The sequence below is a fragment of the Panulirus ornatus genome, chromosome 31, assembly GCF_036320965.1.
Source record: "Panulirus ornatus isolate Po-2019 chromosome 31, ASM3632096v1, whole genome shotgun sequence".
Taxonomy (NCBI): Eukaryota; Metazoa; Arthropoda; class Malacostraca; order Decapoda; family Palinuridae; genus Panulirus; species Panulirus ornatus.
In genome coordinates this window covers 6,337,741-6,365,279 of record NC_092254.1, presented here as the reverse complement: position 1 = coordinate 6,365,279, position 27,539 = coordinate 6,337,741, and the positions used below count along the sequence as shown (strand labels likewise).

Here is a 27,539-nt window from a genome sequence, read left to right as displayed (position 1 = left end):
GGAGAACGAAAACCATATAGTTCAAATATATTTCTTCTCCCCCCATACTTATGAACGAAAACCTACCTTATATCCTGTCGTAGGTGATGTTGAATGTGTATGTAAGATAAAGAAAAATTGGTGTAGAATAACTGGTTAATTGTGTTGTATCAACAGATGGACTGACAGCAGTGCCTAACTTCAGTGGTGGTGGTTCCCAAAGACAAAATGTGTGGTGGTGTTGAAGATATTTTTTACCCCCAAACCTGTCGATAGATAAAGACTATTTTTCTTGAATATGAAAATGAAAAGTGATTTACACGAGATCTATCGGTCCGTTTCTGTGAGTGTATGATGTACGAGCAGTATCTCCCCTCGCTGATAACAAGATCTATCGGTCCGTTTCTGTGAGTGTATGATGTACGAGCAGTATCTCCCCTCGCTGATAACAAGTTTCCATAGCCAGGGTTGTGATGGTGTGACTCGCGAGTGCTTCATATTATTGTCACAAGTTGACCAAAGGACAGGTATAAGTACATCCGTAGGACGATGCCTGACGAAGTACCTGCTCGAGGACGACGTGCACACTCGAGGCGTTGCGCTGTACACTAGGGGAGCCTGTAATTGTTGGACGTGGAGGATGACACGGTCGCTCCTGCTTCAGGCTAAGTACGTGACCGTATGCTCTGACCTGTCTCATGTTGTGAGTGTGACACACACACACACACACACACACACACACACACACACACACACACACACACACACACACAGACACACACAGTTATACGTCACATTAACCATCATGTACCGCGCGTGTCAGGACTGCTTGTCTTAATGTCGCTCATCACATGTACCAAGTTAGTCTTAACGTCGTTTCCCCTTCACCCAGCCTGCTCGTTTTCTTTTTCTTCCCCCCTCCTCTCCATGCCTGTTTTCTTTACCCTTCCTTTACTCTTTCTGAATCGCGAAATTCAGCTGTCGTTTAGGATAGGTGGGTGTTGGAGGGAGTGGGAATGGCGAAAGAGAAAATTCTGTTTACCCTAAACTTTCTCCTCCTGTCTTACTTTAATACTTTCTTCGTCCCAAATTAAAAAAGGAGGAGAGAGAGAAGGTGGAACGGAGGAGAAAAGTTCTGTTTCTAATTCTAACTTTTTTTTTTTCAATATATCTCGTGTGAAACCTGGCCTGGATAAGGACTCTCGCCTATGACTGGTTCCCTCGAAGGAAAGAAAGTTATTAAAAAAGAACCAATCCATCATTCAGTGTCACTGGACACCCTGGGGATGGTGGTGGCCCTCTCCCACCGTCACACACACACACACACACACACGCACACACACACACACACACACACACACACACACACACACACACACACACACACACACACACACACCAGGGACAACGTCTCCCAAACGTTGACACATCTGTCTTCTGCTCTAGACAAGTGTGTCGCTGTTGCGCCAACCCCAGGACCTGCCCCCATGATACTGGCCTCCCGTAGGAGGAACCTAATGCCTTACCCAGCGTCTCTTCGCAGATGTCATCTGCACGACAGCAGCTTACCCGCCTCTCCCCTGTCATCCACGAGACTTTATAAGCTTTCTGCAGACCTGCTGCTCCAAGACCGCTTGCGTATACCCGCGCTTACCACCGCGTTCATAGACAGATTAAACAGCCATGGTGACATCACACATCCGATTAAACAGACATGGTAACATCACACATCCAATTAAACAGCCATGGTGACATCACACTTCCGATTAAACAGCCATGGTGACATCACACATCCGATTAAAGAGCCATGGTGGCATCACGCATCTGATTAAACAGCCATGGCGACATCACGCATCCGATTAAACAGCCATGGTGACATGACACTTCCTAAACACACACACACCCTCACCTGGAACCACTCACCTCACTCCCCTCGTATTCGCACACATATCTTCCCTTCCTTGTAAAAATTCATCATTGGAATTAACAAATTTTCGTTTAAGCCACACATCAGATACACCTTCCGAAAGGCTTATCTGTCAAGCTGATAAATACACTTTCTCCAGATCCATAAAGACGATACATACGTGTGTGTGTGTGTGTGTGTGTGTTTTCCCCTCCCCCCCTCCACAATAACTGTTACATCACCCATCAGGACCGGCCTTGCCTTGCCTCGTCCCCTGGGAGGGACGGAGGTGAACAGACCTTCACAGTAATCAACTTGTTGGCCTCTACAAAAATTAATATTGCGATGGAGGTTTGGAATTTAATTAAAATATTTTCGAGTCTGACTTTCGTGATTCAGTTTCCCCCATATTACCTGAGGGAGATATTAAAATCCGACCTCTCGCGCCCCACACACCCCATGCTCCTCCCTCCGCCCACACCCCCAAGCACGCTGTCTCTGCACATAGTTTATACCGTATGGCTAGGAACAGTTTATACCGTATGGCTAGGAACAGTTTGTACCGTATGGCTAGGAACAGTTTGTACCGTATGGCTAGGAACAGTTTGTACCATATGGCTAGGAACAGTTTGTACCATATGGCTAGGAACAATTTGTATCGTATGGCTAGGAAGAGTTTGTATCGTATGGCTAAGAACAGTTGCTTTCATGTTGTAGTTGGCCCAGATGAGGAGGAGTCATTGTTTTGTACCATGTGACGACGGGGCGTACCATGTGACGAGGGGGCGTACCATGTGACGAGGGTGCGTACCGTGTGACGAGTGTACCTACCATGTGACGAGGGTACAGCAACCTTCTCGTACCGTGGGAATGATATGTACCACGTAACCGTGCTGTGTATACCCCGTTACGGGAATATGCCTACCACGTTACGGGGCTGTCTACCTCGTTACGGGAGTATGTCTGCCATGTTACGGGGCTGTCTACCCCGTTACGGGAGTATATCTGCCATGTTACGGGGCTGTCTACCCCGTTACGGGAGTATATCTGCCATGTTACGGGGCTGTCTAGCTCGTCACGGGGATGCGTCTACCACGTTGCGGGGCTCACTCCTCATCACGCGTAAGGAGACAGTACGCACGAGGTGCGTATCCGCTAATGTGACGCACAATATCCTGAGACTATTTCGGTTCGTGACAACACCTATGACCCCGGCAAGGCAAGAAGACCATCAGCTGGGGGGGGAAGGGGTATTAGCGTGGGTGTTGCCTGAGGGGGAGAGAGAGAGAGAGGGAAGTGGCTGTCGGGGTAGGCGGAGGTGGGTGGAGGCATTAATGGCGCCCCCGGTGATGACACACACATAATAAGGGACCGTCGCCTTTAAATTCCGGGTGAGCCAAGTCATGTAGAGTCAAGTTCAACAGATTGATTTTCCTCCGCCCCGGGTTATCTGGGTAATTGATGATGGGGCGGGGGTATAGCTTGTGGTGGGGAGGTACCGGCGGCTGTGGGGTGGGGAGGGGTTACGGGTGTTGAGAGTATGGAGGAGGTCGGGGAGGAGGAGGAGGAGAAGGAGGAGGGATAGTGGGAGAAGGGGAGAATAGGCTGAATTGGGGGAGAGAGAGAGAGAGAGAGAGAGAGAGAGAGAGAGAGAGAGAGAGAGAGAGAGAGAGAGAGAGAGAGAGAGAGTTGGCTGGGGTGGACTACGATCGTGTGGAGCGAGTCAGTCCTCCGCCCCTTTCCTCCCAGCTGGTCAGGTGGAGTGGAGCGAGTCAGTCCCCCCCCCTCCCTTCCCTCTCAGCTGGTCAGGTGGAGGTTGTGTTTATGTCGCGGCAGATCGTCCGTCCGCCAGATGGTGTGGTCAGGGAGGCGAAGCGGACGGGGACACCCAGCCTCCACCTCACCCCCGCCCGCTCTAGCCACTCCTTCCAACCGGATGACCAAGATGGATTTTCGTGAGAGCCGGAGAGAAGAGCAGAGGCTGCTGCTGCTGCTGCTGCTGGAAGTCCTCATTACTGGAAATCCCAGGCGCCTTGGGCTACGGCTGTCTCGCCTCCCGCTCTCCAACTAATGAGCTTCAACACACAACACTCTGCCTTTAACCCCGCCAATATTGTCTACTTATACTTCTCGTGGGGCGAGAGTAGCTCGTGGGGCGAGAGGAGTAGTTCGTGGGGCGAGAGTAGCTCGTGGGGCGAGAGGAGTAGTTCGTGGGGCGAGAGGAGTAGTTCGTGGGGCGAGAGTAGCTCGTGGGGCGAGAGAGTAGCTCGTGGGGCGAGAGGAGTAGCTCGTGGGGCGAGAGGAGTAGTTCGTGGGGCGACAGAAGCTTGTGGGACGACAGTAGCTCGTGGGGCGACAGTAGCTCATGGGGCGACTGTAGGCCTGGGAGGGATACTACTTTCCTTTAACTCTTGGACCATACTGCGTCGTGTCTCGACCCAGTATGTAGCAGACCTTGCTTTAACTTACAGGAATGATCACGCATTGTTATACTCTCATGTGGATGTCATACATATTACCTTCATACATACAGGAAGTAATGTACAGCCACTGACCATTTGTCGGAAAGGGCCCGCACGGGTTCGAATCCTGGGCGAGGCAGATGGTCACCTGGCTTGGCTGGGGTGCACATGTGTATATGTGTGTATGTACACATAGGAGTAAAGACATGGTATATATATTGAAGCTTTAGAGACGGGGCAACACGAGTGTAAATCTGTTTCCGTAACACATAAATGGTAATTCACACACACACACACACACACACACACACACACACACACACACACACACATAAAACACTGAAAGGCTCTATAGAAGCCACATATTAATTAGAGTCTATTACAAGGGTCTTTTGGGAATCAGTTTCCTGAAAAGCAGAGAGACTGGTGGGTCTCGTGCCTCTAGTTAATTAACATTCCTGGGAGTGGTGGCTGAGGCCAGTAGGGCCGTGTGCAGGTTGTTAACATTGCTATTTAAACCTTAACCCGTCGTACAGTTCGCGGGCTGGATGACGTAAAGATTGTGCACAGTGAACAGCCATTGCGTAATGCGTATGAGAGAGTGCAGGGTGTCTGTGGGGTGTTTGATGTGTTAGAGGGAGGCGTAGTGTCATCCTGGGGTGTAGTCGTATGGGGAGAGCGGGCTACAACCCTAGTGTATCAGCCACGGAGGCGGGTCAGCTAGAGAGTACGTGAGGCGCTCTGAGTAAACTCACTAGATGGACGGGAGGGCTGATGAGAGAGCTGAAGTGTTTGTACTGTGGGACCGTAGGTTGGTGGCGGGATACCACCAGGCCATCCAGGGTACTGGTGGCACTCCCACCTGGTGAGGAGGAGGAAGAGGAGGGAGGGTCAGGTGGCAGGTGGAACAGGCCCTCCACTCAGGTCCGACGCTGGAACAGCCAAGAGGTCGACGATGGAGGCGACAGCTGTGCGTCTTCTGGCCGACACACAGGCTGGACGGTGCAGTAAGAACGACCTCCTTGCTCTGACCCACACATGCGAGGCGAGAGACACAGGACCAGAAAGACGAGGCCAGCAGACCAGGATCCTCCCGTGTTGGTCCCCAGGCGACAGAGGGCAGTTCCAGCAGCAGATTGTGAGTGAGGAGTCAAATGTGGGGTTGAGGGAAGATCAGCAGGGATCAGCGGGATGTGTGTGTGTGTGTGTGTGTGTGTGTGTGTGTGTGTGTGTGTGTGTGTGTGTGTCCCCTGGAAACGTGCCATGGAGAGAGAGAGAGAGAGAGAGAGAGACCCCTGGTCGTGTAGCAGGGGGAGCCCAGGAAGACACGGCGTAGCAGCAGGAGGGATGCTTCGCCTGGCGATGGTTCTCTTTGAAGTGGCAAGTGGAGCCAGGCCAACGTGGGCCCCCCACAGGACCGAGGCAGTCGTGGCTGCCTCTACCACGAGCCTGGCGTTGCGCTGCTGGAGAGCTCGGAGTTGTTTCTGCTTAAGCCTTGTACCGTCTGAGTTACACACACTGACGCTTTGAGATATTTCTGTGGTGTGTCAACTCTCTCTCTCTCTCTCTCTCTCTCTCTCTCTCTCTCTCTCTCTCTCTCTCTCTCTCTCTCTCTCTCTCTCTCTCTCTCCAAAGAGATGGGGCTTCACGAATGTAGAGCTTCTCCTCCTCCTCCTCCTCCTCCCACTACAGTACACATAGGTGATCACACGAGCCGTAGAATGTGCGGCCAGCCTCATCGAAGCGAGCATCAACATGGTGAAGGTAAACAGGCAATATCCAGGTACAGCCTCCCTGGCACAATATCAACTTTAATCAAACATTTAGGCACGTATGTTGGCTACACTGTGACAGGAACACAGTGAGCGGCCCAACTCACGCACTCTCCAGTGGATATATAATCTATATCCCACTTCACACACACACACACACACACACACACACACACACACACACACACACACACACACACACACACACACACTCATCTTCAAACTGTGTTCAGTGTGTTGAACGAAAAACGTTCATTTTGAGTGCTTATCATTTCTTCACTTTGAGACATGTAAGATTAACGTCTTTATCCCCACGTCTGCCTCGTACGCGACACACAGTCTCTCGTATATCCTCAAAGAACTTTTACTTTGGCCTCCCTCGCTGGGAATAACTCCACTCCGCATTCATCCATTTCCTTTAAAGCGCACCTATTCTTAGACACTCGGCCGTAATGTCAGTACACCTTTCCGTTTGCCAAACTTCGCATGATGTGGCCACTTCATCTTTACGAGCTTCGGTCCAGATCTCCCTTTACATTCTCTCTCTCTCTCTCTCTCTCTCTCTCTCTCTCTCTCTCTCTCTCTCTCTCTCTCTCTCTCTCTCTCTCTCTCTCTCTCTCGACGTCCTCCCGCTACAACGCGTCGTAAAACCATTCACATAAGAGCATCATCTGCATATATTGACTTGTCGTAGCCTCCAATCCTGTGATCCGCTTTAGGTCGTCACCTGTAAACTGTGATGATCTACCCTCATATCTAACGTGATGCACCGTCTCTTAAAAAAAAGAGAATAGAAGAAAACTATGATGACATTACACAGACCTTTCGCGCTCCCCCGTATTTGCTTGTGACCGTCACACATATCACCATTTACCGCCAAACAAGCGCCTGTTCCGTTACGTAACTTCTCGACAGCACTCGGAAATATTCCCTGGAGATCACAGAGAATCAAAACTTTGCAAAGGTCTTTTAAGTTAACTTTGTTATACGACTTCTGAAGTTTTAAATACTGTGTGTATATTTTTTTTCGTATAACTTTGTCCATTACGCACTAGACTTTCCTTCGGCAAGATTCAGTCGTGGGGACTCATGGATGGATAGGTAGGTAGATACCAGCTTAAGTGTGGAATTCTGTGAACACACTTGATTTTCTTCCCTAAAACCCACCTTATTCCTCCCCAGCAGAAGGTTCACTAATCCTTGTAACGCAATTAATCACCATCGCCATTACACCTTACCGATTGTACAAATAAGGCTTATTCCTCTAGGATCCTTATATAATCATTTCGCCCCTTTCACCTTTATACATTGGAGTCATCACTGTCTTCATCCAGTGATGAGCCAGACAGCCAGCCTCACTTCTGCTCCCCACATCTCGCTCATCACCCTGTGTGTACACTACAAGTTGCTTAGTTGTATAGGCGTATTGCTGTTCATCTCACCTCCTCATCCTCCTCCTCCTCCTTCGTTATAGTGCCTTCCTGCTCTCCTTGCCTACTCTCAACAACGGCTCATACTGCCCACCTACCCTATACCTCCGTCTCATATATTATGCCATCATCCTCAGTCACATGAAGAACTCCTCCTCATCTCTCGTCCCCTTGGTTATGAGGGCGTGACCTTTGACCAGACCCTTGAGGTCAAGCTCTCTTATATGAAGGTCGTGCCGTTATGTTGAAGGGGTTCGTACACCCTGCTCACAGCCAGCCTCACAGGCTTGTCTGATACACCTTACCGTTGAGTGTATCATTAGTTCCTCCTGCTTGCAGTGTGTCTGACGTAGAAAAGCATTGCGGTGTGGTAGAATGATTTTCATGGGCTTTTCTCTCCATTGTTAGCGTTGCAGTACAAACACAAGGAAGGGTTGTGTGTTTGATCAGCCAAGACGATCTTTACGAGGTTCGGAACGGATGCTGGCGAACTCGCAACGCAACGCAACGCTCGGGCGAACTCGCATCGCAACGCAACGCAACGCTCGGGCGAACTCTCAACGCAACGCAACGCTCTGATGTATCGCGGGCCTCGGTGCAGCGTCGGAGGCGGTGCCGTGCCACAGGTCTGGCCGGTAATCCATGTCCAGGATTTGCTCTCCCCGACGACAGCCTCCTCCTCCTCCTCCTCCTCAGTGCCGGGGTTCGGTCAGTCCCCAGAGTGTGGTGGTGGTGGTGGAGGTGGGAAGTATGGCTTGCAGTACTACTACTTTATTGGCCGCGGTATTAAGGCCGTTCCTCGAAGAGGTTTTGTGGCGGTCGCTGCCATTGTGGTGGTGGTGTGGGAAGGAGAGGAACACCAACAATAAGGAAAAATACGGAAAGCATCAGCCGGGGAGGGAGTGTTTGGGGAAGGGGGGGATAATACGAGGAAGATGGGCACAGGTGGAGAGAGAGAGAGAGAGAGAGAGAGAGAGAGAGAGAGAGAGAGAGAGAGAGAGAGAGAGAGAGAGAGAGAGAGAGAGAGATCCTGGAACAACGTGGGAATGTGGAGGTTCCTCCTCCCGCGCGCGTCTTCGTCTCCCCAGCCGTGGTGTTCTGACGTGTTGTTGACATTATTATTGAGGGCGGCCTTGTTCCTATTGGCGGGAGGGATCGTTGCTCCTCTCCTTTACTGCCCGCCAATATCATCTGGCCCGGGCTATTGTTTCACCTGTCCGCTTTTATTACCGTCCTTGTCACACTTTGTGTACTTCTTTTTACACGTGGTATTATATCATGGGTGATGCTACTGTACTGGTGTCACCATCGGCGGGCGAGGGACGGTTTGGTGGTTGGTGGTCATGTGGTGGTGGTGGTGGTGATAGCGTAAGGGTGTTTGGCTGTGATGGCGGAAGGGTGTGTGTGTGGTGGTGATGGCGGAAGGTTGTGTGTGTGTGGTGGTGATGGCGGAAGGTTGTGTGTGTGTGGTGGTGGTGATGGCGGAAGGGTGTGTGTGTGGTGATGAAATTTGATGGTGCTGGTGACCAGTTGTCTGCAGTCTTATTACGCTCTTAAGTCTGCCCTGACAGACGTGTGTTTTATTATACGTCCAGCATGTATTGATGCTGACGTCTGTGTATTCCTCCTATCATTCCTCTCCTCCGCTCCTTCATCGCCTTCCCTTATATATATATATATATATATATATATATATATATATATATATATATATATATATATATATATTTTTTTTTTTTTTTTTTTTTTTTTTATACTTTGTCGCTGTCTCCCGCGTTTGCGAGGTAGCGCAAGGAAACAGACGAAAGAAATGGCCCAACCCCCCCCCCCCCCCCCCCATACACATGCACATACACACATCCAGACACGCAAATATACATACCTACACAGCTTTCCATGGTTTACCCCAGACGCTTCACATGCCTTGATTCAATCCACTGACAGCACGTCAACCCCTGTATACCACATGACTCCAATTCACTCTATTTCTTGCCCTCCTTTCACCCTCCTGCATGTTCAGGCCCCGATCACACAAAATCTTTTTCACTCCATCTTTCCACCTCCAATTTGGTCTCCCTCTTCTCCTCGTTCCCTCCACCTCCGACACATATATCCTCTTGGTCAATCTCTCCTCACTCATTCTCTCCATGTGCCCAAACCATTTCAAAACACCCTCTTCTGCTCTCTCGACCACGCTCTTTTTATTTCCACACATCTCTCTTACCCTTACGTTACTTACTCGATCAAACCACCTCACACCACACATTGTCCTCAAACATCTCATTTCCAGCACATCCATCCTCCTGCGCACATCTCTATCCATAGCCCACGCCTCGCAACCATACAGCATTGTTGGAACCACTATTCCCTCAAACATACCCATTTTTGCTTTCCGAGATAATGTTCTCGACTTCCACACATTTTTCAAGGCTCCCAAAATTTTCGCCCCCTCCCCCACCCTATGATCCACTTCCGCTTCCATGGTTCCATCCGCTGACAGATCCACTCCCAGATATCTAAAACACTTCACTTCCTCCAGTTTTTCTCCATTCAAACTCACCTCCCAATTGACTTGACCCTCACCCCTACTGTACCTAATAACCTTGCTCTTATTCACATTTACTCTCAACTTTCTTCTTCCACACACTTTACCAAACTCAGTCACCAGCTTCTGCAGTTTCTCACATGAATCAGCCACCAGCGCTGTATCATCAGCGAACAACAATTGACTCACTTCCCAAGCTCTCTCATCCCCAACAGACTTCATACTTGCCCCTCTTTCCAGGACTCTTGCATTTACCTCCTTTACAACCCCATCCATAAACAAATTAAACAACCATGGAGACATCACACACCCCTGCCGCAAACCTACATTCACTGAGAACCAATCACTTTCCTCTCTTCCTACACGTACACATGCCTTACATCCTCGATAAAAACTTTTCACTGCTTCTAACAACTTGCCTCCCACACCATATATTCTTAATACCTTCCACAGAGCATCTCTATCAACTCTATCATATATATATATATATATATATATATATATATATATATATATCTCCCTGTACACCCATCCTCCAGCTTACTACCACTGTCCTCCCCTCTGTTATACGACATCGTCCCTTCTCATTACATCTTTATTACTCTCTCTCTCTCTCTCTCTCTCTCTCTCTCTCTCTCTCTCTCTCTCTCTCTCTCTCTCTCTCTCTCTCTCTCTCTCTCTCGTCTTTTATCACCCAAGCCCTTCCAGTCCCTCACCTTCCATCCTTCCTTCCTTCCTTCCCTCTAGCGACGCGACCGTCATCAGGAAGGTCGCGTCACAGGGCTTCACTCACGGCTGCCCACATGACAGCTCCTCTGCCGCCTCGCCCATCTTCTTCCCCCTCGAGCCAGCAGCGGCTGGCGAGCAAGGTGTGCGTGCCCTCGGGACTCACCACACGCTGTCTTGTGTCTTGTGTCCCGATGGAAAATTGAAGAACAGTGAACAGAGGTGTCTGCTGTGGTGTGTGGCAGCTGGGGGTGGGAGGACGGTATGTGTGTGTGGGGGAGAGCTGTGGTGGGAGGACAGCTGCACCAAAGGGAGAGGGAAGGCTGGGGGATGAGGTGATGCATCTCACGAATGGGACGGATGCTGTCGCACTCAGAGACCCCGGTATATCACTCAAGCCAGAAGCCTTTTCAATGTATATCCTGTGACTGTACAACGCCCCCCGGAACGACAGATTTCAGAATATTAGAACTGAAAGAGAAAGTTTGTTGCGTCATCCTTTAATCTCCGTGATGTCGATGACTGCAAACACCAGGGACGAGCCGAGTATATTGCCATATGTCGGCACATGACGCAAGACACACGTCACTTTCAAACACAGAGTGAAAACGGGTTTGGTTCATCTCGCCTGACACTTTTCCTTTCTATATATTACGACTATATTCCAGGCCCATAGTGAAGGCCAGAATGCTAGCCCCTAGCCAGACCACGAGCAAGACCAGACGTGTAGAACCCAATCGTAGTCCCAGGCTTGGTGGTAGTCTTCGCTATGCCAAGTTACAGACACACTCATCCTGGCCCGTGACTGTTACTCTCCATTTATAGGACTGTGGAGCTCCAGTAAAGCCGTGGATGCTCGTGTTTCCAGCCTAAACTGGATTTCAGAACCCCTCTCCCCTACCACACCCAGGCCTGCCATACATACACCACACTGGTCAACTGTAGTCAAAACTCTGGAGCTCTTCCGTGCACTTGTGGGTCGGGGCGCTCCAACCAGATCCAGATTGTTCCCGGAGGCAACCACAGACGAGTCTTGGCTCTGGCACGGTCGTACCATCCACGGCTTGATCCAGCCCTCTAGCACCCGCAGCCTAACCAGGGCTGGCATCGTCCACAACTAGATCAGGGCTTGTCGTGTCCCAGACTGGCTGAGGCTTTGCATATCCCTGGTGTGAGGAGGGATTGTCTCACCAGAGAGAGAGAGAGAGAGAGAGAGAGAGAGAGAGAGAGAGAGAGAGAGAGAGAGAGAGAGAGACAGACAGACAGAGAGAGAGATATCAAAGCCTGCATCAACCCGGCGTAACTGAGGCTATGGCACCTGTAGTGTGTGTCCCCCAGCCCGGCCAAGCGTGTACCATTTAAGCCTCCTCACAGAAGGCTTCCTTTATTTCCATCCTACCCGAGGGTGAGGTTCGTTGGTGACCCGACGCATTCCTACGATGATTGGACGAGCGATACTCAGGTGACTGAGGGAGGCGGCCGTCGTCTGGAGAGAGAGAGAGAGAGGAGGGATGAAGCGTCCTCCTCCTCACCCGTCTCCTCTCGTTCCCCTACGGCCTCCCGATCTTCCCCTTCTTCCCTCCCCCCTTGGCAGTGCCGCCCCCCTTTCCCTTTAACCTTCTTCCCACGCTCCTAATCCCCCTTGGCCCTTTCCAGATGTCCCACACATCCCAGCAATATCAGAGGGATCCCAATATTTCCCCCGAGTGGCTTTACCTCGCTTTGGAAACGGTCCATATTTTATGATGGACGTGGGGGGAAGCCGGGCGTAACACGGCTGAAGAATATTGCTCTGTTTCACGTCCAAGTATTTGGCTTTTCTTTCAATTAATTTCTCAGATGGAGAAGGTTCTTCCCTCCTCCCCCTCCCTCCTCCTCCTCCTCCTCCTCCACCTCTTCCTCAACGTTCTGCTGCGAGATGTGAAGTTTGGTGGCTCTCAGGGTATGACGGCGCAGAGAGAGAGACTTCCTTTGCTTTTGATCTCAGAGGTGGAGAATGTGTGTGTGTGTGTGTGTGTGTGTGTGTGTGTGTGTGTGTGTGTGTGTGTGTGTTTTGCCTCCAGTGGACGGCCGCTGATTGGCCAGCTCGGTGGGCGCCCACGTCATCATCCTTCCGCCTTTATGTCATGTCTTGCCATCTCAAAGATGTATCATGTGTGTTGTGGTGCTGCAGCTGTGGTGGTTGGCAGTTTGATTTGTCACCCTCGGTTCTGGTGCATCATTAGCCCGGCAGCTCCCTGTTGTTGGTGTGGCGCGACGGTGGTGTCATCAGCCAGGGTTTGGTGGTTTGTCTCGAAGATGTAGTTTGTCCGTTCTAGAGTTGTGGTCTCCTAATATGGAGGGTGTCGTTCGCCTCTTTCTTGGTTCGTCTTTTTTTTTTTTGCGATTTCTGGATCATGTTTTATCACTCCTGACGCTGTGGTTTATACGTCCTTTGATGTGGTTTACACGTTGCATTGAGGTCTGACAGTGACAGTGGTTTATGAGTCATGTTGGAAGGTCAGCATTGGTACTGCCGTCTCTTATCAGCTCCTCATTTCGTGGTTTATCGTTCGTGTCGATTGGTTTTACGAGAGGGACTTGACCTCCGGCAGAGCGTGCTGAGGTTTAGGGCACCTCAGCCACCAGGCAGGCTGAAGAAGGACCGACCTTCAAGCGTTCAGTAAAATGCCAGAAATCCATCCATACTCCACCAAGAGATGATAAGACCTTCCCCTACCAATCAGGAAGAGGATCTCCCTCTTCAGAGAGAGAGATGGAGATGAGGGCCTCGCCCTGGTACATAAGGCGTGAGATAGGGGATTGCTTACCGCTGAGTAAAGCCACAAAGGACCCCTTCACGTATTGGATAAGGCCACAAAGGTCTTCTCACTTCTTGGGCTGACAGGAGAGGGGACTCCCCTCTCCTCATTAGGTGAGGAGAAGGCCGGATGGTCCAGGCAACAAACAAGCCTGTCACCAGAAGATATGCTGGCGAGGACGAGGGTCAACCTCTCCAGCGTACCCTCATTTTTTTCCACGTATGTCTGTCTGTCTGTCTCTCCCAAACTAGGGACTGAAATTAGATGGATGAGCTGTTAGCATTCGTAGATTTTGTCTATATAGCAATCCCTGACCCACTTTTTTGAGACTTGGGATTCGAAGAGTGAACCTTAGATGTGGTGGGGGATCAAAGACGGAATGTGAAGCTCCGGACTTGTGTATATGAGACCTGGGATACGTAAGTAATGAACGGATCTCACCTTAGACCAGCGACCTGGTAGATGGAACTTAGGCTTTGGACCTCATCCTCGAAGCATTGACTCGAACCCTCTGAACCACTAACCGAAGCTTGGATTACAACCCTTGAACTCTCCTTGCCCGAAGCTTTTGACCCGAACCCTCAGCGTCATGACGTAAGCTTTTCCCTTCAGGTCTCCCACTATCATCAAATACCGCCCCCGCATTTTCCGATAACCCTTTCACATCTCGTAGCTGCCTCTCAAAACTCATTACGCCGAGCGGTTTTCATGAGAATATCATGATTCCCCTGTCCAGGTTTCTGCATTCAGTGTCTGGCCTTTTTTTTTTTTTTTTTAATCACAGCGTTAATGGCTTCCATCAACAGCGGACTTGAGTAGTCGAATCACATTCGTAAGAGAATTTTTTTTCTTTTTTTGATCAGCTTTCAGTCTTTGGGAGAAACTCATTCATTTGACGTCTTTGTGAGTGAAGTGGTGTTGGAAATTTACCCTCTGGACTTGTGACTGAATATATTATATATATCTGAATATTTATTGTTATTCTTAATAGTAGCTGTAATCATCTGGCACCTGGTCCAAGCTTCGGTGAATTTGGAGGTCAGGTCAAATGTCATTTTCAGTTCTGCCTTCCTGTGGTTATTCCTCGGGTGTAAACACACGCAAGACGATGCTGTACCGTCTCCTGTTGACTCTAAAAGGGAGTTCAGTCTCGTCGAGGAACTTCTCCCTCCAGATGAGTCCCATCATTTCCCTGCTACTGGAAGTAGCGCAGGCTTGTAGCTGTGGGGGCTTCTAAAAAGGTGAGGGGGGGGGGTGTCGTGGGATACACAAACACTTTGAACCATTTTGAGAAAGGGGGGTCCTTGGGTTGGGGGGTTGTGTGTGGGGGGTAATAGTAAATATGTATATTAAGATAACCATTCCTTTCTCAGCGGAGTGAAAGCACTTGTGAATGGAGCATTCACTGGGTACCGGTGAGGTTTCTTAAATGTTAACGTAGCTCGCTGTGGGCGAGAGGAGGAGAGCGCGTGGTTCCTGGGCTGTTTGGCTAATGTTGAGATTACGCGTGCAAACACAGTGCAACCTCGGGGTATGTATATATATATGTATATATACACTTCAGTGAGCCGCTGGAGATAACAGAAATGTGTGTAAGCATGTTAGTCTTTCCTGCAGACTGTTTTCTGTGTTATTGTTATTATTATTATTATTATTATTATTATTATTATCCTTGTCATTATTATTATTATTATTATTATTATTATTATTATTATTATTATTATTATTATAATTATTATTATTGTCATTATTATTATTATTATTATTATTATTATTATTATTATTATTATTATTATCATTATTATTGATTAGTTGTTGTTGAGAGCAGAACACGTCAGTATGAGCAGGAAGGGAGGAAGGTGAGTGGCTCCCGGGGGAAGTTGGGTATGCGATGTGTGATGTCACCGTGGCTGTTGAATCCCTTCATGGACCTTGGGCAAGAGAGAGAGAGAGAGAGAGAGAGAGAGAGAGAGAGAGAGAGAGAGAGAGAGAGAGAGAGCTATGGCAGGTCTGGAGGGGGTTCAGTGGAACGAGAGGGAGGTTGGCTCTTTTGCAGTGGAGGAGTGGGATATACAGGGGTAGTGTGGCTCTACTGTACTGGAGGGGGGGAGGAGGAGGAGGTAGGAGATTGTCCTGGGAGATGGGAATGGAGTGTGTCTATGTAGTGTGTAGAGGGTTGAAGGTTCAGGGGGCCAGAGTCTCTTAAACTCCTCCTTCCTTTAGGCAACACGAGACATTCTGGAGACTCCAGGACTCACCCAGACACCGGCAAGGGGTGGCCCCCTCTCTCCGTGACGCCCGGACGACGCCACTGATCCGTGTATAACACCTTCCTCACCTCCTGAGTATAAGGCGCTTAAATATGGCCTACTTCAAGACTCTACGAGGTAATAGCCATTTACAACCATCTCAAGCTGTACTTTATACTGAAATATGGTCTTGAGAAGGAATATAAGACCCGGGGAGTTAGCGTTTGCAGATGGTGAGGGTAAAGTGGCTCGTGTGGCGACAGGTGTCGTATCATGATATATATATGCTCGGGTTAAGATGTATTCCATCCAGGTTTTGTAATGAGAGCCTGGTGCACAAACTGTCGCAGTTTATAGCCAGCATTCCCTCACCAGCCTAAGCCGTTGTGCTCCAACCCCTGATGTTTATTGCAGCGTCTCCTGGCAATAGCCTGGCCATTCACGGGAAAAATGACATTTATAAATTTTTCCCCATTTGGACGGACGGCCATTGCTTGTATTTTTCGTTCGATATATCAGTCCTGTCATGGTAAGGGCAGGTAAAGCGTTATTGGTTCTCCAGCAGTTTGAACATTATATAGATATTACGTAACGATATACAGTGGACGACAGAAAGTCTTTCCCCTATATCATTTTTCCGTTGCTAGAAGACGTTGACAAGCATCGAGAGGCATTTCTTTGATTCGTTGGCAGCATTAAGTCGGCTTAGTTTGGCCTCGCACTGTATCTAGCTTTTTTTGGACTTGACTGACAACGACGGAGAGACGTTTCAGTAGCCACTGATTCTGAAAGGTGATGGCATATTCTGAAGCGAGGGTGTTTACGCAGTCTCACAGGAGATCCGACTTTGTGAAGACGCACACCAGCTTCAGTGAGGATCCTGCTGAGCTGGTGTACCAAACTTCCGTTAAGATCTTGTGTCTACGTAGACGTAGTATGTGTGTGTGTGTGTTGGCAGATACTGCCGTGTGGATAGGGGAAGGCACTGTCCTCCGTCACTCTACACTGATAATTTATCTTCGTCCTTTAACTTCCCTGTGTTTAATAGGTACACAAGATCCATTTCCAGCGTATTATATTTCGTGGATTACACTCAGGCTTGTTGTGTCTACCCTGCATCACTGATTGGGCTTGACGTGAGTACCTGACATGACTTACGGTTTGATGTAAATATTCGATTGAATCCGGGAAAGGATAAGTACTTCCATTTCAAGTACAAGTGTGTGTGTTCCAGTACGAGACTTTGTACCGTCCGTTGATATTCTGGTCACAACAGTACACCCCTGAAGTTTTGTCTACCGTGTTTGTTATCGCCGAAAACCGTTTGTTTACACAAGCTCCGGCCTTCACGAAAAAAAAGGTAAACATGTTTACAGTGCATCGGAGCCTGGCCACGTCAGGTCTGGACCACGAACTCACGGTCCTAGGCTACGTGCCGGCCTGCTGTGGTTTAAATGTCACATACCCTCTCGTACTGTCGTGTTTTAAGGTGTTTTAAGTAGGGTTCTGTTACTGTGTGCTGCAAGCGAAATATCGTCACATTAAGACCCCCTCCCGTTCTTCTTGTGTTTCAGGTGGAGGACGCGATAGACGTGTACTTCAAAAAGCTGTCCGGCGGCGGGGAGGATGTGGCTCGATCGCACCCGCGAGAAGTCAGCTGGCGGCAGGCCAACGCCGCCAGGCTCAGCAGGTCGCGGCCAGTCATCCCGCCGCTCCTGGAGCTACATCTTATACAGCTGGGCAACAAGGTGAGCTCCAGGTTCTGACAGAGTGTACCTAACCCACTCTCAAGAGGTCAGGCAGAAGGCCAAGCCATGATAAACCAAAGGGTCGTAACGTGGTTAGGAGAAAGCAAGGTTGGTGTGTGTGTGTGTGTGTGTGTGTGTGTGTGTGTGTGTGTGTGTGTGTGTGTGTGTGTGTGTGAGGTAGCCTTGGCCACTATAATATCACGCATTATATCCCCTGGAACTGAAATATTGGCTGTGTCACAGCCACACACCCGCCCTCTACCATCTTCCTCCTCCTCCACCTCCATCTCTCCTGGTCTTAGTCGTCAGAACTTCAGGTAGATAATATGAAATAGCGAATAACTCTATCATGCATGCATGCTCACACGTCTAAGGCACTGCATCATATTAGCTTCCATGTTTGTGGAAGACAATCGCAGACCTGAATTCAAGAGAGAAATGAACCCATTATTTTATCATTCACCTGGTGAATGAATACTATACACACGTTCTACTACTAATTAAGTTAGAAGTTTGAAGAGTTTGTAACAAGGTTGGGTTTAGTGCGAAGCCATGATGTTACTGCTGGCGTGGAGGTGGAAGTTTCGAGTTAGGACCAACTTGGAGGTTCCTCCTGAGCCAGCCAGCCAGCCAGCCAGTCCCCGGAGCAATAGCGTGTGTGTGTGTGTGTGTGTGTGTGTGTGTGTGTGTCCCAAGTTGTGAGAACAGGCTACTCCTGCCGCTCTTCCCTCAACGTGTTGTTGTTGTGTCCCCCGGCCAGGGTTATAGAGCTCTTGCCTCCCTGCTGTTGTGCTACCTCTCCGGCCGCCGTAGATGGGGTGGTTCTCTTGTGGTGGTGGTATAGTGGCGCTGTGATGACTGATGAACCACACGTGTTTGTTCAGCCAGTGATAGCCTCGTTCCTTAACTACAGTTCTGGTTGTTCATTTACCACTGGGGGATCTTTACCACTGGGGGATCTTTACCACTGGGGGATCTTTACCACTGGAGATCTTTACCACTGGGGGATCTTTACCACTGGGGATCTTTACCACTGGAGATCTTTACCACTGGGGGATCTTTACCTCTGGGGAATCTTTTTTTTAACGAAAGTTGCTGCGGGTGGCTGTGGTTCTCGATTATTATTTTTTTGTTTCTAGGCCATTGTTATGATTAATGGTCCCAAGGCAGTTATGATTAATGTTTTGAGACCATTTATGATTAATGTACTCATGCCACTGATAAGATTAATGTTCTCTGACCACAGTTACGATTAACTTTCTTGGAGATGTTATAGATGTAGTTCTATAACCATCGGTTAAGTTGTTGTAAGTGGGCTGCAGTTAACGTGTTCAGTCTTTCATGGTACCTTCTCCTTTTTTCACATTTTCTCTCCGTCTCCCTCGTTTTCCTTGACTGGTGTTGGCCTCCCTCCATCCCTAGTGCTGTTGGCCTTCCTCCCTCCCTCCCTGGTGGTGTTGGCCTCCCTCCATCCCTAGTGCTGTTGGCCTCCCTCCCTCCCTCCCTGGTGGTGTTGGCCTCCCTCCATCCCTAGTGCTGTTGGCCTCCCTCCCTCCCTCCCTGGTCGTGTTGGCCTCCCTCCCTGGTGGTGTTGGCCTCCCTCCCTGGTGGTGTTGGCCTCCCTCCCTCCCTCCCTGGTGGTGTTGGCCTCCCTCCCTCCCTCCCTGGTGGTGTTGGCTTCCCTCCCTCCCTGGTGGTGTTGGCCTCCCTCCCTCCCTTCCTCCCTGGTGGGCAAGGCGTCACCCTCCAGGAGCCGCCAGTCAGTCAGGCAGCCGGGGGAAGTGGCCTCCATCACCTGGACAAGTGTTCTCCATCTTGTGGCACTCGTGGTAGTGCCCCCTCCCGCTCCTCTCTCTCTCTCTCTCTCTCTCTCTCTCTCTCTCTCTCTCTCTCTCTCTCTCTCTCTCTCTCTCTCTCTCCCCTGTGTCTTGCTTCCTTCCCTGCGCCATGAGGAGCCTCGGCCCAAGGGCTCACAGAGTGTTTGGGGGGGTGGGAGGAGGAACGTATCCACAAAAGGAATATGAGAGAGGGAGTGGATGCACACGAAAGCGGAAAGTGGGGGGACGTAGCAAGGTCAGGAAAAAAGCTAGAGAGAGAGAGAGAGAGAGAGAGAGAGAGAGAGAGAGAGAGAGAGAGAGAGAGAGAGAGAGAGAGAGAAGGTAGAGGAGACATACCAGTCGGTGTTGCCTTCGGATGATTTTTCTTGTAGTTTTTAGGTATGTTACTGTCAATAACTGGTAAGTATTTCCTCTAAACCTGTGGAAAATGTCTTAACTTTTTTTTTTATGAACTCTTGAATTGTGTACAGAATAAATAGGGATTTCAGAGTTAATCACATTCGTCCAACATTTTCAATGGTAGTACATCTTATTTACGTTTTCCCTTGAAGAAAATGGGAAATGGATGTCTTGTTATATATTTTCCCCCACTTTCACAGGCATACATCACTATTACAAGTGAATTTCATACATAACACTTATGATTTACTTCCCTATGATTATAGAACACAATCTTTAACTAGTGAGTGAAATTAGAAGTTCCATAATATAATAAGATACTCTGGTGTGAGTAGGAATATGTGGGGCTCCAGCCAAGACCGACCCACCCCCACCGCCTGGTGCTGTGTGTGGTAGTGGAGTGTGTACTGTTGGACGTGGTGCAACATGAGCACAAGTTTATATCATCATTATTACATTAACATTATTGTCTGGCATTAACATTATTGTATGGATAGTGTGTCTGCCTTTGATCATTCTCATTATGGAAAATTGTGTCTTTCGTGGATGTTTTTGTTCTTTTTTCTTTTTTTTTAAATGCTGTTCTTTATTAAAATGCCTCACCCACCCTGTGGAAACTTATTGCATTTAATATCGTCCTGAACTGGAAATTTAATGTCCAGTGGGCATTTTTCTTGGTATTTCCCGGCACACACCTTGGAGGACCTCGGGTTGAACATCCGCCGTAATATAAACCATGTTATTTCCTACCCTCGAGCGGCCACCTGCACTCAGCTGTTCCCCTGGGCGAGGATCTCACAGAAAACGAGACTCGCCTATAAATTTCTCGGCGGGACCCATCAGTGTAGAGATATGGTTGAGGTCGGTCCCCGATGCCGGCCCGGGCGAGTCCCTCACCCTCCTCCTAACTTCCCACCGCTGGCCGGAGGCTTTTGTACGGCCACTGGAGTGGAATTTATTATACCTTTATTGATAAGGAGATTATGGCTTATCTATGGTGAAGGGGGATTTCCACCAGTGGTGTGAGGTTTGCAGCTGCGTCCACATGTGAGGAGAGAGGTGGGGTTTGTTCCACCCGGAGTGGAGGGTTTTGATCCACCAGTGTGGGAGGGGGGTTGTTCCACCTGGAGTGGAGGGTTTTGATCCACCAATGTGGGAGGGGGATTGTTCCACCTGGAGTGGAGGGTTTTGATCCACCAGTGTGGGAGGGGAATTGTTCCACCTGGAGTGGAGGGTTTTGATCCACCAGTGTGGGAGGGGGTTTGTTCCACCTGGAGTGGAGGAATTGATCCACTATTGTGGGAGAGGGTTTGTTCCACCTGGAGTGGAAGGTTTCATTTCTCCACCATTGATAAAGTTTATTCTTTCTCTCAGTGGTGTAATTTTTCGTCCATTAGTGGGAAGGAATTTAATTTGTCACATCAATAGTCACAAATTCATTCTCAATGGACATTTGATTTCATTTTTTTTTTATCTTTTCATCACTAATGAAGAATTTGAATTAAGTTTTACTTTCCTGTCCTCAGCGATGACGAAAAGTGAATATCGATTTGGGTATATTTAGTAGAGCAGTATTATACTCACGGACGTAGCTCAAGGCAGTTGGAGACTCATTTCACTAGTTGATTACTGGAAAGCTGGCTGGGCATTGAAGGTGAGGGAGACTGTGAAATTAAAACATCGTGAACTGAAAAGATGTTAGAAAAAAGTAGATTAAACATCGTAGAATATGGATTTTTTAATTGGAAATATAAAAGAACATATGAAAATTTCACTTGACATTTCCTAAGAGCTATGCCACATTAAGAAATACCAGTCAATAATTATTTTATGTTCCTATGTGCGTTCATCATGTGTAACTTCAAGGCAAAGCTTTTCTGATTTTCTCCTCAGAAAGTTCATGAACGTATAGTTTTAATTCATTTCTTTGCTAGCTCCAAAAAAAGAAAGGGGGAAAAATAGACGGAAAGAATTAGATTGAAACAATTAACTTTCTGGACTTTCAGATGAGAACGCTTCCCAAAAAATTAGTCTTTTAATTCAAAACTTGTTGACAGTTCCCCCACTTGCAGGTGGCAGCCGACATTAACATTGACACATTACTGCTAGAACGTCGAATAATTAGTGTGAATCCGAAAAATTAGGGTGGATCTCGGCGCTCAGGGAGGGGGAGTTTCCATAAGCTATATTTACTAATACATATTTTTACGTCAACCTCACAGTTGTGGTCGTCTCCAGAGCCCTCATTACGTCTATTAAACGTACAAGTTCGAATCTTTATGCACTGTAGGTCGCAGAATATTGCGGTATGTGCCACAAATCGTCGATATTATTCAGTTGGAATCACAAGCGTCCGTTGAGTCGGGCGGGGAGTTTACGGGTGATGTGGCGGGGCTCGGCTAACTCCGTTTTCTTTCCTGCCCCCACAGTTGACCATGGGCGAGGCGGAGGTGGCCAGGGTACGCTTCCGCCGGGCTGCATCCGCCGCCACGCTGGGACCCCCTGCAGGTACGTCGTCCCGGCTAAAGTTTTACGTTCCCTGTTGTTTTTACCTGCCCCGCTCTCCCAGTCTGCCGCATGTAGGTGGTGGCTTTCTCTAGTCTTCCGCAGGTAAGTAGCGGCTGCTGTCTAGTTCACCGCAGGTACGTGGCGGCTCTCTGGTCTACCACAGGTAAGTAGCGACTCTCTAGTCTACCGCAGGTAAGTGCTGACGCTCTGGTTTACCCCAGATAGTCGGCAGCTCTCTCTCTCTCTCTCTCTCTCTCTCTCTCTCTCTCTCTCTCTCTCTCTCTCTCTCTCTCTCTCTCTCTCTCTCGTCCCCTGCAAACCACGCCAGAAGGTAGACTCTCCCATTATCTTCAACCTTAACATATCCAGCCAACCTAGTGAGCGCTTCCTCTTAAATACACTTTTCAGCGGTTTACATCCGGCAAAGGTTAGAATCCATTAATTCCGTAATGTCGTGCATTAGACTCCGCTCGCTGGCCTGATTTATGAGTACCTTACCCCGACCTGCACCTCACGTAGAGAGATCATATGTGACCACAATTTTCGTTAAAGGGTACTGTTGTTGTGTGTTCATGGTGAGGTTGTTACGCTGCTTGTAGAAGTTGTTATCAATATTGTGGTGACGTTCCCGACTGTGGTTGTGATGAGCCATGTTTCCTTTCGTGGTTCTGCCTGACATTTGTCTGTCATATACGCCGCTGGCATCAGTCGTCTGTCAACATATAGTGTGTGTGTGTGTGTATGTGTGTCTTGTAGACACATCCACTACAGCGTTGCCACAGATACCACAGTGGAACCCCCCCCAGACTCTGTCTGTATGGACCCTGGCCACAGAACGTGAAACAGAAGCAGTACCTCGTTCTCTGACTTCATTAAAGGAAGATTTCGTCCACAGATGAGAAGGTGTGGGACTGTGAAGATAGTCAGTGTCGCGATGATATCTGGGGTGTTACGCATCAGGTGTTAATAACAATGGAGGGAGGGAGGGAGGGAGGAAGGTCCTCCATGTATGCTGTGCATTCTGTCACTCGCTCGTGGATAACATCATCCTCCTGGTTTTGGTTGACGTATTCTTTACTCCGACACAGACCGGGTAGACGTAACCTAACCAACACATTAACCCACCTTGCTTTGGTTTGGTCTGTTGTAGTCGTCAGGCTGAACAGAGTCAAGAGGATGTGGCAGGATAAAGGAGTCGTCTGTACGTCTTGACCATTCCAATGGAGACGGACACAGTGACTGTGGGAGCGGGTGGTGAGTTGCTCCTGATATATTACTGGAGGCGTCTTATGATATCGTGGTATGTCACCTGTACCATGACTCTGTCTATATCCCATCGATGGTATTTACTGCGGCAGATGTGACAGCTTTATTGCCTCGATGATCTTCGGGGAATGAGATGGGATGTCCTCACTCGGCTCTTATGTATATCTATATGTATATGAGACGTGTGTGGCACTGGCGCATGCGCCTGGGTGTGCCAGTGTAAACAATGGCCGCGTGTGTCTATTTCCGGGTGGAGCCGGCGTCGTTATGGGATCAGATCATCACACGTTGATACTGGCAATGTATTCCTGACCAGCCTCCCGGCCCCTCGTCATACCCCATTTGTTTATTCACGGGGTGATTCACACCCTCACCCCTCTGTTGACCAGTTTATTCCCAAATGCTCATGTGTTTGCTCATTCCTAGTCACGCGTCCTGTATGTGGCTGGCCAGCTGGTGGGGGAAATTATAGCAGCCAGGTGGCACTGCATGGTTTCCAGCGTCAGGTGGCATAGAGGAGCCAGTGCGTGTGGTACTGTACAGCAACCGTGGGGTGGGGTCGTGACCAACAGCCACTTGATGGTTAGAAGGTTGATGGTACCTGCATAGCAGCTAACTGTTCGTACGGCAGAGCAACGAGCTGTGAATGTTTGGGAAGCAAGTATTTAGCCTGGTTAGGTGTGCGCTGATGTTATGGGCAAGTGCTAGTGTGTAGCAGGGCAGGTGGTGGGTAGTGTGTAGCAGGGCAGGTGGTGGGTAGTGTGTAGCAGGGCAGGTGGTGGGTAGTGTGTAGCAGGGCAGGTGGTGGGTAGTGTGTAGCAGGGCAGGTGGTGGGTAGTGTGTAGCAGGGCAGGTGGTGGGTAGTGTTAGCGGGCAGGTGGTGGTGTGTAGCAGGGCAGGTGGTGGGTAGTGTGTAGCAGGGCAGGTGGTGGGTAGTGTGTAGCAGGGCAGGTGGTGGGTAGTGTGGTGGGTAGTGTCTAGCAGGATGAGAGTGGCCATGTGAGTGGAGGATCCATCGTTCACTCAATAATTGCCTGGTCATAATCAGCGAGGACGTCCCGCACTCGCCACCCGCCGGCCGACACCCGACCCAACGCATCCCTTTAATAAGAGCAAATATTGCATGGCCCGGTGCTGGGGGGTTAGCGGCCTCTGGCCCCGGGATTCGAGTGTTTCACGACCTTACAATATTCTCTTGTGCGGCCCGGCGCCGTCTCCCACCCAGGCAGGGGCGTTCATGCGGAATCTCAAAGACTTCCAGTTGGCCCACATATTGGAGAGCAGGAAGAGCGGGCCATAAGGCAGGCTGAGCCTAGCCCAGGCTTTCTGATAGTGACACCTTACACACACGCGCACAGACACACACACACACACACACACACACACACACACACACACACACACACACACACACACGCACACACACACACAGATTCTGGTGATTGGTGGAGCCCGACAGAACACTGGGCCTCGTCTGCCTCATGATTGGCGCAGGTTGGAAGTGTTGACTGGCCGCCTCACGCTGTGAGATGCATGAGGAGTTAGTGCACCACCGGTGACGACGAGTTCTCTGATGACACTGTGGCATGATCCATGTAGACGTTCGGTGTTCGAGGATGATAAACCACGTTTGAATTGCCGTCATCTCCGCCCTTTATATTTTCTGCTTACCCACGTCTCTCTCTCTCTCTCTCTCTCTCTCTCTCTCTCTCTCTCTCTCTCTCTCTCTCTCTCTCTCTCTCTCTCTCTCTCTCTCTCTCTCTCTCTCTCTCTCTCTCTCTCTCTGTGGGCTATTCTCCGTGTCTCTCCTCACCCACCACTCTCATCCCGGCCTCTCCCAGCCTCTTTCCTTTGATCCACCTCGCCTCCTCTCCCGAGGTTCCTGGCTCTCTCCAACGTCCCTGCCTCAGCCCAGGTCTCTCCCTAGCTGGCTGGCTGGCTGGCTAGGTGGTGGTGAGGCTGGAGTGTGCTGCAGCAGCACCATCACCGGTGTAGAAGTGTCCGCATCAAGTATGTACGTCTCACTCACCGTCCTGGTGCCTTCGTGTGTTGGGAGGGAAGCCATTACCCTCCCTGGCCAACACTTCCTCGCAGATCGTCAAAATTTCAGCGGATTGCCGGCCTCCGGAGCTGACAGGAGCTTATCCAGATAAAGTGCACGAAGCTTCGACGGCCAATACCGAACCTGTGTGCAACCAGAGTGCCGGAGGTGTCCTGGAGCTGGCGAGATGTCTCAAGCAGTACATGAACCCAGCGGTTGAGTGCGCCATGGGCCCCACCTCACGCCATGGCCCTCGCCCACAGCTTAGGGAGGTGGATATACCACGAACTGCCACCGAGCTCTCACATCGAAGTAGCAGGCTTGCCTCACCTTCCACCTTCCCGGTGCCTAATTCTGTTAAACGATGAGGCTTGCATTAGAATGCCGGTGCCACAGATTCTCACTGTACCCAGAGGCTTTAAAAGGTTTAATTAAAAAATGCATTAAAAGTTTCAGGCCCCAGCAAGCAGGCTTGGAGGACGACACACACACACACACACACACACACACACACACACACACACACACACACACACACACACACAGACACACCGTCAGATCTGTCATGGAGGTGGGAGATCATCCTGGATGTATACATGATCATTGCCAGTTCACGTACTGTGTGGCCCTTGGATCACAACACAGACCCGTGCACTCTGCCGTGAACTGCGTCACCCAGGAGTACAGTATGACCAGAGGACAGACATATCACTGGTAGAGACAGGATATCACGAGCGAGTGATGGCCACACAAGTATTAGACAGGGCAAAGGACAAGACTGTCTGTGGGCGATGGGAACCTTGCTCTGGGAACCGTGACCGTAACATTTATTACATCGTAGGGATGAACCCGTCTGGAAGACATAACTGATTTTGCCGAATGTTCAAGACTCAGACGGTCGTAAAAACGGCCAGTCTGCTGAGAGCAGCAGAGAGGACAGGACCTGACCTGACCCAGAGTAATTGGTAAAGAAAGGATTCTTCTCGAATCTTCCCCATTTTCTTTAGGTTTAGGTATTACAGCCACGTAGTCATTTTCTTTATTATTCTTGTGTGTGTGTGTGCGTGTGTGTGTGTGTGTGTGTGTGTGTAGAAGTTAAACTTTGTTGTGTATATTTTTGTGTGTATGAATGTTAATGGCTTGGTAGTAGTAAGCTGGAGTCTCTCCCGAGCAATATTAGGGAGATGTTCCCCATCACATGTGTGTTTCCGAGAACTGTATACAGTATACAGTGGTGTCCAGGTTCGTCATCATCGTTGTAGTGTCTCACAGAAGCTTCCGTTGTTCCATGATAATAAGTCAGCACTTGACACAAGAGGTATTATACCAGAGACCAAGTGAACACCGCGGGTGAATGATACTGTAAAACCTACATTACTTTTTTTCGAGTGAGGTTCCAGACACGGTACATATGTACCTGTAACGCATATGTGGTAATCATAGAGTGAAGATAGTGGACCCTTTCCTATATGAAGACTCCATCCATTTACACACAGTGATATATGTAATATAATAAGCAAACTTGCATATAAAAACTAGTGACCCAACTAGGGTGACCATTAGCAGTACATAAATACTAACATTATTGTATTTTCTGGCCGCGTGTGTGCACCCTCAGGAGGAGCCTGGAGGGAGGAGTCCTTGGTGAGCACCGACCCGGAGGGTAACAGCGTGGGCGTCCGCGCCCCCAGCAGCCTGCCCCGTGCCAGGTGTTGCAACTGCCCCGAGGCGGCCGCCACCGACCTGGTGGTGGACCAGCTGGTCAGGCTCATGCGCAAGGTGGTGCTGGACATCATGGAGGACAACGCCACCTCCAGCTTACTGAGGTGAGTCTCATAACCCCCAGTTCCTCCTCCTCCTCCTCCTCCT

General features: G+C 49.4%; 1 protein-coding gene across 8 annotated transcripts in view; it reads left to right on the top strand.

The window, feature by feature from the left end:
- LOC139758776 (uncharacterized) overlaps positions 1-27,539 on the top strand; it is a 141,261-nt gene that overhangs the window by 93,810 nt on the left and 19,912 nt on the right. For all 8 annotated transcript variants that reach the window (XR_011714917.1, XR_011714915.1, XR_011714916.1 and 5 more), the window contains 3 exons: positions 17,445-17,618; positions 22,285-22,363; positions 27,289-27,496. Coding sequence is in view for 4 of the 8 variants with exons in the window: in XM_071680563.1 (XP_071536664.1) it covers positions 17,445-17,618; positions 22,285-22,363; positions 27,289-27,496 (461 nt within the window). In the remaining 4 variants the exon portion in view is untranslated. The remainder of the gene's footprint in view (positions 1-17,444; positions 17,619-22,284; positions 22,364-27,288; positions 27,497-27,539) is intronic.